Source organism: Rhinichthys klamathensis, unplaced genomic scaffold (assembly GCF_029890125.1).
Source record: "Rhinichthys klamathensis goyatoka isolate OS25496 unplaced genomic scaffold, OSU_Roscu_1.1 h1tg000350l_1, whole genome shotgun sequence".
Classification (NCBI taxonomy): Eukaryota; Metazoa; Chordata; class Actinopteri; order Cypriniformes; family Leuciscidae; genus Rhinichthys; species Rhinichthys klamathensis.
The window spans coordinates 663840-676355 of NW_026606862.1; the positions used below are offsets into that span (position 1 = coordinate 663840).

A 12516-nucleotide genomic window follows, 5' to 3' on the forward strand; every position below is an offset into this window, starting at 1 on the left:
GTATCGACAGATGCACAAAGCCCAGGCATCGTCATCGGGATCGGGACTGTTAAAGTCGCATCGGTGCATCTGTTTTTAACTATGCTGTAAAGCTGTGTTTTCCAGTGTGTTCGTGTTCAAACTAAAAAAATAATTTATTTTTAATTATTAAAAAATGCCATTATTTTATATGAAAAAGTTAATTGTATTTTATTGAGGACATGTTTTGTTTGTCTTGTATATATATATATTTTTTAGATTTTTAATAGTTTATTTTAAAGGATTTTTCAAGTTAAAACAGAACAAACACTGGCTCAGACTACACACACACACACACACACACACACACACACAAGAAAAAGAAAAAAAGGAAAGAATGAGAAAAAAATTATAATATATAATTGGTCCAATATATAAAAGTGCAATAGTATAAGCTGCAACAGCTGAACCCTTAGAGAAGTCACTGCGGTCCGACTGAGCGGTTAAACGCCCAAGAAGTGAACGACCCCAAACAGCGGAAAACCTTTCAATAGAATCAGAGATCATGTCCATAATCCATAATCCCAGCATTAGATAGCATGAGAAACAGTATCCTCTGCCAGCTTACACCTGTCACACAGTGAAACAGAGCGGGAACTTTATGCAGTTTGGCTTGCTGTAATGTGGTGAATAAAGTGACTTGGATCAGTTGGAGTCTGCTGTTGACTGTATCGTAGCCAAGCACTTGTCCCACGAGAGCTCCACTCCCAGGCCTCTTTATCTTACAGTAGGGGCTTTCAAATAAACAAACACATTTAGAAATGAGATGCCTAGAGCCAGGAGGATTAAAAAAAAACATTAAGAAAAGACATGCTTCTCCGGGAGGAGTTCAAAATTACAAATTTTGGATTTAGATCACTTGGCGTGTCACTGAGAAACGTGGAATACCACAATACTTAAAGGCTGTGATATTGTCAGGCTTTTATTTACAGCGCAGTAAGCTGATTGCCTGCACAGAATATGACGCCATTATAATATAACAATGCAACATAACGACAAAGTTGGCAGTGGCTTCATAAATTAACTAAAAACATAAAAAACAAAGTAGCCTACACCTGATGCAGATTTCTTTGTTCTTCATTTTCTGGAACAAGAGTTTAAGAACCTTGCTGTATTTTTGTGTAATTAATTAAGAGAAAGTACTCCGCCATACTACGAAGAAAGTGACGTGAACACACCTGTAAACAGCACTTCCCACTCGTACCTACGAACTTCCCAGGAGGACTTGAACGCACCATGTCATTAGTGATCGTGTGTTGAGCAGCCATTGATCATCACAGAAGCTGCTCGTGTTTGAATGAAACTCGGCTAAACCCGCGACGGAGAAGGAGAGTTTGACAGCAGACATGAGGAGGAATAAAGCGGACGTGGAGAGATATATTTCTGCATTTCAAAGCTCCTCTCCCTCTCAGAAAGAGGTAAGATGCCAGGAATAAGACGTCGATGTCTTCATTGTGATTTACATAGTATGAACTTTCCTTAAGTAGTTCCTTGTTTCAAAGTCGCTCAGCTTCGCTTTTCTCTTTTCCACGCAAATGTTGTCAGAAACGCCTCAGTGAAGTGTCTTTCAGAGCTGTTAGGGTCTGTTTACACACACCTGTCCACTTCAGGCGTTTTTACTGATCAGACCGCTATCTGATTTATCAAAACTATTTGATTTACAAATGGTAAATGTGTCCCCGCAAATATAAATCCGACCTTCAATTCCTGCTCTATAGGTTATGCAGATTTAATGGAGTTCACGTCACCGAAAGCAACAGATATGAGCTGGAATTTATTGATCAACCGCTAATTTAAAAACTAAAGACCGCAATAGGAGAGAGCGACAACAGCACTGATACAATCATTTAGTTCCTTTTCTCTTAATTATGACGACTGTCTATTGGACATCAGCAACTTCTTACTTTCACTTTCATTTCCTGCAGTTTGCTGAATAGATACCTAACCCGTAATAGATACCTTACCCGTAACAGTAATGTATTCGTACATTTTGGTCATGTCATGACTTGACGAACTGACGTCTACGTCGCATGCCCGTAATTTCATTACCATCAAATAACCAACTCACAACGCCGCCACACTAACTCGTTCTCCTGAGATTACCAAGAACGTTTGTTCAAGGTCACTCATTTATATAGCACCTTAAAACAACATTTCTGATTCAAGATGCTTCACAGAAACACAATAAAAATAATAATAACAGAGTACCATTTTTTAAAACCATTTTAAAATAAAGACTAACAAATGGAAGTAAAATAATGCCAAATGTTTTTGAAACAAAAAAGCCTGTTGAATTGCACTACTTGGAAAAAAAATATGCATTGCATCAACCATGCTTGGATTTGAATGCATTTTATTTTTAGGGTTTGCATTTTTATGGGCTGAAATTCAACATGGTTGAATATTTAAGCTGTGAATATAATTACAAATACATGATGTAGAGAGCCGGCATCCACTAATTTTGAGTTACAAAACGCCCGATTCCTTTGCTGCATTTCATTATATAGACAGAAACCTCTTTCACATGGAAACATGTGCTAACAATGGGAATTTGCATTCAGAGGTTACACCTTTTGAGAGCAGAGGACCATTTTCCTGAAAGTCACACCCTTCTGTGTGCAAGATATTTATAAACTCTTAAGAACTTTATTACCTTTGGGTTTACTTCTTTTGAAATGAGACATTTATATAATATTATATATTTAGTATATTTTAACTCATATTTATCTCAGGTTAATGAAAATGTGTGAATTTGTCCGTTTAAGTGCATGAGATGAGAAATAATTTGATGGCGTTTTAATTGCATGTGTTTTAGCCAATTACGATGTGTAAGACTGGAAAAACTGGAACTGGAAGAGAGGGCAACTCTCTGAGAGAACAAAGGACATTACCATTTGAACTCACTCTTGTAAGAGTTTATAAATATCTTGCACACAGAAGGGTGTGACTTTCAGGCAAATGGTCCTCTGCTCTCAAAAGGTGCTCTCAAATTCCCATTGTTATCACATGTTTCTTTGTGAAAGAGGTTTCTGTCCATATAATGAAATGCAGCAAAGGAATCAATTAGTGGATGCCAGCACTCCGCATCATGTATTTGTAAATGTCAGGTTTAACATACATCTTTTACTCATTTGATGTTATTGTTTTGATTATCTTTGAACTGACTATGAAATTGACATGATGAATTTACTTGAGATAATAAATTGTAAACATTTAATTTTATTCTAATCGACTCTGACATTATTTCCAGTAAAGAGTTAAAAAGAATATTCAAACATTTGCTCACATTTAATGATGCACAGATATCATTAAAACCCTTTTCAATGAAGTCAGATGAAATAACAAGAAAATACATATGAGAAAATGTATTTAATTTAATCAAAATACTTTGCCACGTGGAAAGACAGTAACACGCAGAGACCTTCCCCGCTGATCGGATGCTGCCGTTGGATCGACCGAGCCGGGCTTACACAGTATATCAACTTAACACTATGCAGACTTGCTCTAACGTCTGACTTTATTCTCTTCTGGCATGAAAATCCTCTTTTGCACACTGTCGCAGATGTTGGGAGCACCAGCATTATAATCTGCTGGAGGTGGTGCCTTTTCTTTTTCCTGTTTATGTTGGCTCATTGGTTCGTCCCTTCCACCAGCATCCTCGCCCTCCACACTTTCAAGCTGGCAGTTATAAAACCTCTTATTAAGAAACCACAATTAGACCCAAATAACCTAGCAAACTACAGACCTATTTCAAATCTTACATTTATGTCTAAAATATTAGAAAAAGTTGTGTCCGCTCAACTCGGCTCTTTCTTGCAAGAAAACGACATCTATGAAAAGTTTCAGTCTGGATTCAGGCCACATCATAGCACTGAAACTGCGCTTGTTAGAATCACAAATGATTTACTTTTAGCTTCGGACCAGGGCTGTATCTCAGTACTAGTTTTACTTGATCTTAGTGCTGCGTTCGACACTATAGATCACACAATACTCTTAGATCGACTACAAAATTACACTGGTGTTCAAGGACAAGCATTAAGCTGGTTCAGATCATATTTATCTGACCGCTACCATTTCGTCTACTTAAATGGAGAAAAATCGATCGTAACTTCGGCAAATTATGGAGTGCCGCAGGGATCTGTGTTAGGCCCTTTATTATTCTCAATATATATGCTGCCACTTGGTAATATTCTAAGGAAACATGGAATTAGTTTCCATTGTTATGCTGATGACACTCAAATATATATTTCATCACGGCCAGATGAATACGCAAAATTATCCAAATTGACAGAGTGTGTTAAAGATATAAAAGATTGGATGACGCGTAATTTTCTTTTATTAAATCCAGACAAGACAGAGGTAATACTTATCGGTTCTAAAAACCGTCCACAAAACCTTTCACAGCACGACTTTAATATATTAGGATGCCCTGTTACTTTATCCGCTACAGTAAAAGACCTGGGTGTTACACTAGACTGCAACCTGTCTTTTGAAAAGCATACTTCATATGTTACAAAAACAGCCTTTTTCCACCTTAGAAACATTGCTAAGCTACGTAATATGCTATCAGTCTCTGATGCAGAAAAGTTAGTTCATGCATTCATGACCTCGAGACTAGATTACTGTAATGCTTTATTAGCTGGTTGTCCTGCATCTTCAATAAACAAGCTACAGTTAGTCCAAAATGCAGCCGCTAGAGTTCTTACTAGATCAAGAAAATATGATCATATAACACCGATTTTATCGTCACTTCATTGGTTACCTATAAAGTTCCGTATTAATTACAAGGTATTGCTTTTGACCTATAAAGCTCTAAATGGTTTAGCTCCAGTCTATTTAACGGATCTTCTATCGCCCTATAATCCATCGCGCTCTTTAAGATCACTAAATTCGAGGCTTCTGGTCATTCCTAGGATATCCAGATCCACCAAAGGAGGGAGAGCATTTTCACATTTAGCTCCAAAACTCTGGAATAGCCTTCCTGATATTGTTCGTTGCTCAGACTCGCTCTCCCAGTTTAAAACTAGACTAAAGACGCATCTTTTTAGTCAGGCATTCATATAAAATTTTTATCTTACAGTTACTGTAAATTCGGCCTCTACTTCATAAACGCCAGAGGAGAACTGGCCCCCACTGAGCCTGGGTTCTCCCAAGGTTTTTTTTTCTCCGTCGGGTCATCTGATGGAGTTTTAGGACACCATCAGGTCACTTGACGGAGTTTTTCGGTTCCTTGCCACTGTTGCCTTTGGCTTGCTCAGTTTGGAGATTTTCAAATTAAATGACCCATCATACCATTGACTAGCTCTACCAAACTTGGATGTCTTTTTTCCAGTAATAAACAAACACTCTTAGGTTGTTTTGATTGATACTGTGAAGCAGCTTTGATACAATCTGTATTGTGAAAAGCGCTATATAAATATATTTGATTTGATTTTGTTTTTTAAAGTAACCCGCTATTGACCTCTTAATTTTTAGACAACTTAATTTCTAAATTTCCTGAATCCCTAATTTTGATCCCTAATCAGTGCGCCATATGTGTGTACGTGACAGATAATAGGGACTTTAAAGCTGCAGTCTGTAACTTTTGGAGCTTTAGCGGTTAATAAACAGAACTGCATGTGTTTTGCGGAAGAACATTGTAGCCGGAGCTGCTTCTCTGAGTTTATGTCTATGACGAGCCACGCAGGTACTGGGCTACTCCGCAGCGGTGCCGACCCAACCAATAGCGGCTTTTCCACTGTCGGGCTAGTGCGAGCAGGGATTTAGCGGCGGGGCGGGGGTAATATAGCCTCGGACCTGGAGCACCAAGCCCATAACCACACTGCGTTTCCACCGTCAGGTGCTTCACTATAAACCCGCTCTTAACACGCCTCTCTGGAACAAACCCATCAATTCACCATGACATGGAAGTTTTATCAGAAAGAAATCACTGGAAACTAGCGAGATCGTAAAACGAACATGAAAAAAGCGTTCAAAATTTCTAGCAATATATGCACTTCTAAGACCTGACCTGAAGTAACCATCAACAATTTATTTAACCCTTCTATCATTTCTTGTTAGAGTTAGAGTCTGGAGGCAACTTGCGTTTGTCTTTGCGTTCCTTTTGGGATTCCCTTTCTCAGCGGTCTTGTCGTGTCTGGATAGATGTCTTGGGCGGCTAATCACGTGGTGTGTTGGAGGATGGATGGAAAATCTTGTGAATGAAGTTGGGAGCTGGAAGCAGGCTTTGCTGTTGAATCGTTGACCGAAACTTTGCAGCAAAACTTAACTTAGAATCGAGACTCTCAACGGAAAAGAAAAGAAACTAAGTAAGAGAAAGAAAAGTGAGACGAGAGTAGCTAGATGGCTTGAATGATATTGTTTAACCCATGTTCTTCTGATCTTGATGTGCCTCTTCATCTGCTCGTCTAACCGTCTACATGTCTCGTCTAAGATTTTAAACTCAAATGTTTGTCCAGCCTCCTGGATGAGTTCTGACCAGTTAGACACTGTCTTTAGTTCAGAGGTGGCTGTTTCTCCTCCTCTCAACGTAATCATGCGTTATCTGTGGTCTCCAGCTCCAAGCAGAGAGTGCAGTTTAGGCCCCATCCACACTACTGCGTTTTATTTCAGAAACAGATAATTAAAACGAATACGATCTCCGTCCACACCAGCGTTTTAGCTGCGTATTAGAATTGATCTCTGTCCACATTAAAACGACTGAAAACGCGGATCACGTGACCATTCACCAACACTGGGCATGCGCGTGCTGGTGTAAACACAACTTCATTGCTAAAATTATCCCACCATGCTCTGGGTTAACCCCAAACCAACGCTCCATGTACGGTCAACGCCGCCGCTGCACACGGGAATCTTCACAGATCGCTGGAATAATAGCTTGACTCCAGCGCATGTAGGCAGTTATAGCGGTTAGGGTTAGGTAAAATGCAGAATTTACTTGTACAACAGCGGCTAGCAAAGATATACGCCATGACTGATGACACCCAATCATAGAGCCGAGCGTGAGCCTCTACTACGTCATCGTTTCTAAAGTCCTCCGTTTGGACCCGTCTACATTAAAACGCCCTCCGGAGATTCAAAACGAAAAACGGATCGGCAGCGTTTCTAAACTTCTCCTATTTGGGTCTCCGTTTTTGCCGGTTTAGTGTGGACGGGAGGTGCAAACATAGCAAAAGGTCTCTGTTTTTAAACGAAAACGCAGTACTGTGGACGGGGCCTTAGACATGATTTCTTATAAGAATGACACATCTAACACAGATTTCAATCAAGCCATCTCCTGAGTTATGAACAGACACACACAATGGTACCAAGCAAGACACCGAAAAATTGAAATTCTGTCACCATTTACTCTCCCTCATGTCGTTCCAAATCCGTATGCCTATTGTTCATCTTTAGAACACAAAGATTTTTTTGATCAAATCTAAGAGATTTCTATCCCTGTATTGACCGCTAGACAACTGAATCTTTGACCCTTCAAAAAGTTAATGAGGAGATCATAAAATTAATCCATGAATTGAGTGGTTGAGTCAATTTTTTTCTGAAGAGACATGATCGCTTTATATGATGAACATGTTGAATTTAGGCTTTTATTCACATATAAGTTTGATCAATTCACACATCAGTTGTGATAAACGGAAGCTCAAGCATGTTCGCTTGTCGTGCAAGAACCAATGAGGTTCATTCTCGTGTTACGCAGCACGTTTGAGCTTCAGCAAGAACCAATGAGGTTCATTCTCGTGTTACGCAGCACGTTTGAGCTTCAGCAAGAACCAATGAGGTTCATTCTCGTGTTACGCAGCACGTTTGAGCTTCAGCAAGAACCAATGAGGTTCATTCTCGTGTTACGCAGCACGTTTGAGCTTCAGCAAGAACCAATGAGGTTCATTCTCGTGTTACGCAGCACGTTTGAGCTTCAGCAAGAACCAATGAGGTTCATTCTCGTGTTACGCAGCACGTTTGAGCTTCAGCAAGAACCAATGAGGTTCATTCTCGTGTTACGCAGCACGTTTCAGCTTCAGCAAGAACCAATGAGGTTCATTCTCGTGTTACGCAGCACGTTTGAGCTTCAGCAAGAACCAATGAGGATCATTCTCGTGTTACGCAGCACGTTTGAGCTTCAGCAAGAGTCTTTGAGGTTCATTCTCGTGTTACGCAGCACGTTTGAGCTTCAGCAAGAACCGATGAGGTTCATTCTCGTGTTACGCAGCACGTTTGAGCTTCAGCAAGAGCCAATGAGGTTCATTCTCGTGTTACGCAGCACGTTTGAGCTTCAGCAAGAGCCAATGAGGTTCATTCTCGTGTTACGCAGCACGTTTGAGCTTCAGCAAGAGCCAATGAGGTTCATTCTCGTGTTACGCAGCACGTTTGAGCTTCAGCAAGAACCAATGAGGTTCATTCTCGTGTTACGCAGCACGTTTGAGCTTCAGCAAGAACCAATGAGGTTCATTCTCGTGTTACGCAGCACGTTTGAGCTTCAGCAAGAACCAATGAGGTTCATTCTCGTGTTACGCAGCACGTTTGAGCTTCAGCAAGAACCAATGAGGTTCATTCTCGTGTTACGCAGCACGTTTGAGCTTCAGCAAGAACCAATAAGGATCATTCTCATGTTACGCAGCACGTTTGAGCTTCAGCAAGAACCAATGAGGATCATTCTCGTGTTACGCAGCACGTTTGAGCTTCAGCAAGAACCAATGAGGATCATTCTCATGTTACGCAGCACGTTTGAGCTTCAGCAAGAACCAATGAGGTTCATTCTCGTGTTACGCAACACGTTTGAGCTTCAGCAAGAACCAATGAGGATCATTCTTGTGTTACGCAGCACGTTTGAGCTTCAGCAAGAACCAATGAGGTTCATTCTCGTGTTACGCAGCACGTTTGAGCTTCAGCAAGAACCAATGAGGTTCATTCTCGTGTTACGCAGCACGTTTGAGCTTCAGCAAGAGTCTTTGAGGTTCATTCTCGTGTTACGCTGCACGTTTGAGTTTCTGCACCTACCTACCCACCTAGACCATGTTGAATGCTTTAAAATAGTATGAGTGATCTTGCTCAGGATTTCTCATTAAGTGCAATAAACCTTGAGTTCCAGCAGCTTTTCCAAAAACTCTGTTCATCAGATGTGCCAGATTCATGAACTCTGTTATAAATGCTCATTGAAGTTCATTCAATTAAATTGAATTGAAGTATAATAGTTTCCTCTGCTCTGTACAGTTAATTAATTTCAGCTTTAGGGTTTACAGTGTTAAAGATTTAAACTGAATATTATATGGGATACAATTCATATATACATAATTACACAGATATTGTTTAATTGTGACACTAACCTGTTTTGTGTCTTGCAGAATTCAGTGAAAGGGTTTCTGTTTGCCAAACTTTACTTTGAGGCTAAAGAATATGAGCTTGCTAAAAGGTAGGCTAACTCCTCTGCTCTGTCTTCTGTGTAATGCCTGGTTTCTCTGTGAACTGATGTTTCTCTCACACCACTGGATCACAGGCATGTTTCGGAGTATTTGACTGTTCAGCCGAAGGATCCTAAAGCGCACCGGTTCCTCGGGCAGCTGTTCGAGCGGGACGGGGAAACGGACAAAGCTGTGGGATATTATAAGGTTCAGATTCCCTTCATTTACTCTGATATGTTTCCCTACTGCATAGTCTTTAGATACACACTTCAGCTGTAGAGTTTAACGCTGATAATGCTGGAAAAATATACATATATACAAAATTATTTGAAAGTTTTCCGCCGTGTCGATACACGGGTAACTCCTGTGTTTCCTTTCTCTCGGACACACTGCAGTCTGTGTGTTGATATTCAGTGATATAGTGTGTTACTGCATGTTTCAGAGTGAAGCGCGGCACTGTGTTCATTTACACGCGCTCAGCTCATGATCCGGTGTTTCCAGCGTCTCAGAGCGGCTTCACAGTGAGTGAATGCAGTGAACTCCATCTGTACATGAGCTGCCAGTCCAAACCTGCTCTGGTTCATCAGCTCAAGCTCTTATTACCTTTTAATAACCAAATAATAGTAAGAAAAATAAAAAACCTTTAGATATCAATCTGCGTATACGATAAACATCGGTTAGGTTCATCTTTAGTAACTCTATCTTGAAACGGCTCTATATTGAAGCGCTTACAAAACACCCGAACCAGAAGCTATGAGACCTGTTTTACAGTAACCTGTGTTGGTTTATCTCGAGGATATCAGATTCTCTCTCCTCACATTCAGTTATAACACAGTTAGTCTGTGTGAAGCACATCAGGATTATTCTGCCCTTTGTTTCCAAGGTCGTTGTATTGTTGAACTTCTAACGCAGTTTTAAAGTTTAAGCATGTAATGCTGATGTTTGTTTCTGAACTCCAGCGTTCAGTGGATCTGAATCCGGCTCAGTCAGACCTGGTTCTGAAGCTGGCGGAGCTGCTGTGCGGGAAACCGGAGCCTGACAACCGGGCCGAGTTCTGGGTGGAGAAAGCTGCCAAGCTGCTGCCAGGACATCCCAACGTCTTCAACCTGAGGGTCAGTGTGCGCTTCCGATCCCATCCACATCCCATCCCATCTGTCCTCTGAGTTCACCCTCTCTCTCTCTGATGCAGGAGAAGCTTCTGAGCACACGAGGACAGAACGGCTCCATCCAGCTGTACGAGCTGTTTCAGTCTGAGTGCAAGCTGCGGCCCGACGACTCCGACATCAATGGCCGGCTGGTGCGTCTGTACAGCGCAGACGGCCGGCACGACGAGGCGGTGAAGCACTGTCTGGAGGTGGAGAAGACAGGCCTTCTGAAGGACCGTCTGGAGTGGTACGAGCTTCTGGTCAGCACCCTTCAGGTCAGTGATCGTCTCATCTCCTCTTATGTTAGACAAGCTGACTATTATATGCGTTGCTTTTTGTGAGTTTACCCAAAACTTGACAATTTGCTCATTTATTCCCCTTCATTCATTAAATCCATAAGACTATTCTTCATCTTTTAAAACACACATAGTATTGTTTTTAATACAATCTTTATTTGAAGCATCAAGTTATTTTCAATAGGTGTTGTATTTTGTGTTTGATGTGACTATGAAAGGTTTGAACAGATCAGGGGAAGTTGGTGATATTGAGAGAGTGATCAGTCTTCTGTGTTTCAGGAGTATCTCTGCCAGCCGAGCGTGGCGTCGAACGAGCAGGCGTCGCGCAAGTTTCACAAGGAGCTGCTGCTGGCGCTCTGCAGCCGCGTCCGACTGACGCTGAAGGAGAAGAGCTGCGAGGAGAGTGCTGATGCTCTCTGGAGGTACGCTAACACCAGCCTTTCGGGACACTACCACAACACTGCACACATGCTCCAAGATTTCACCAACTCAACGTATAATCTTATTATCACTTTAATGTGTGGTGAAGGATCGCTGTTGAACCGATCATCTCTTCCTCTATACTACTAGTTACAGCAGCAAATAAACAACAATGAACCTCAGAAGGATCAACTTACTGAAATCAATCATGTTTCAGTCAATTTAAGACAAGAGTCAGAATTATAATAAATTAAAGATTTGTTTTTACTGAAGATAGTTAAGAGTTTCATTGGCAGAAGTCAGCTTCAAGACCTCTCAAGGAGTTCGTAGGCTCCGCTTACAGTTACAAAGATCACAGTAGTTATACCCTTCACCAAGGTCTACGCTACATCCTTGCTTTAGGTTGAATGTTTCTGATTGGCTAAGAAATAGATAAACAAACATTTTCCACATATGGACTGTTAGACTAAAGCATTTCTCCATCGATTATGCGGCTGACACTCGGACCCTGAATTTAGGCAAGTCGTGACCTTCTAGGTCGCAGATCTGGGTTTCTAGTCGCCAACATGTCGAAGAAAACAAGTTGGTCAATCTCCAATAATGCAACTTGTTCCTTAACCTGTAACCAAGAAGACTAACACACACACACACACACACACACACACACACACACACACACACAGCTTCTTCAATGTTGGATTTGGTCGGGCTCCAACGATAAACAGGAGAGTCTTCTCAAAATATCAAGATAACATGTTCTTTCTCTCAAGGAGAGGACACTTTAATATAACACAGTAAAGTAAAGACTTTAAATAAGAAATGGTCACTTAAACTATTGGTTCCAAGCTAGAAGAACAGATTTATATTTTAACACGTTGAAGACCTTTCTCAAACAAAACAAGTCCATTTTTCATTTCTGGAAGCCGGGCTAAATGATCAAGCACTGTTACTGCATTCATATCAAATACAGACATTAGAGAATGATTGAAAATAACATTCCAGTAATCACACTGGTAACTTCTGTAACTTAGTAAAATCACATAAGCTTAGAGTAGTCATTCGGGATTCAGCGGAAGAAGGACTCACGCCATCCACCGGTCTCCCCTGACTCCTGCCCTCACTACGAACGCATAATGAAGTTCAGGAACTTAACTTCCCTCCGTCAACAGGGGACCGACATGAGGCAGTTTGCCCCGAGGTTCAGCGTGGCTGCAGAGGGACTGAGGCTTGGGGATGTGGCTC

General features: G+C 41.1%; 1 protein-coding gene across 1 annotated transcript in view; it reads left to right on the forward strand.

Annotated features, from left to right (window-relative positions):
• The first annotated feature begins 1364 nt into the window (after nucleotides 1-1364).
• LOC130068969 (E3 SUMO-protein ligase RanBP2-like) overlaps nucleotides 1365-12516 on the forward strand; it is a 64362-nt gene continuing 53210 nt past the window's right edge. Inside the window, exons 1-6 of the mRNA XM_056232626.1 lie at nucleotides 1365-1436; nucleotides 9357-9424; nucleotides 9509-9620; nucleotides 10373-10525; nucleotides 10603-10833; nucleotides 11134-11276. Coding sequence (XP_056088601.1) covers nucleotides 1365-1436; nucleotides 9357-9424; nucleotides 9509-9620; nucleotides 10373-10525; nucleotides 10603-10833; nucleotides 11134-11276 — 779 coding nt within the window. The remainder of the gene's footprint in view (nucleotides 1437-9356; nucleotides 9425-9508; nucleotides 9621-10372; nucleotides 10526-10602; nucleotides 10834-11133; nucleotides 11277-12516) is intronic.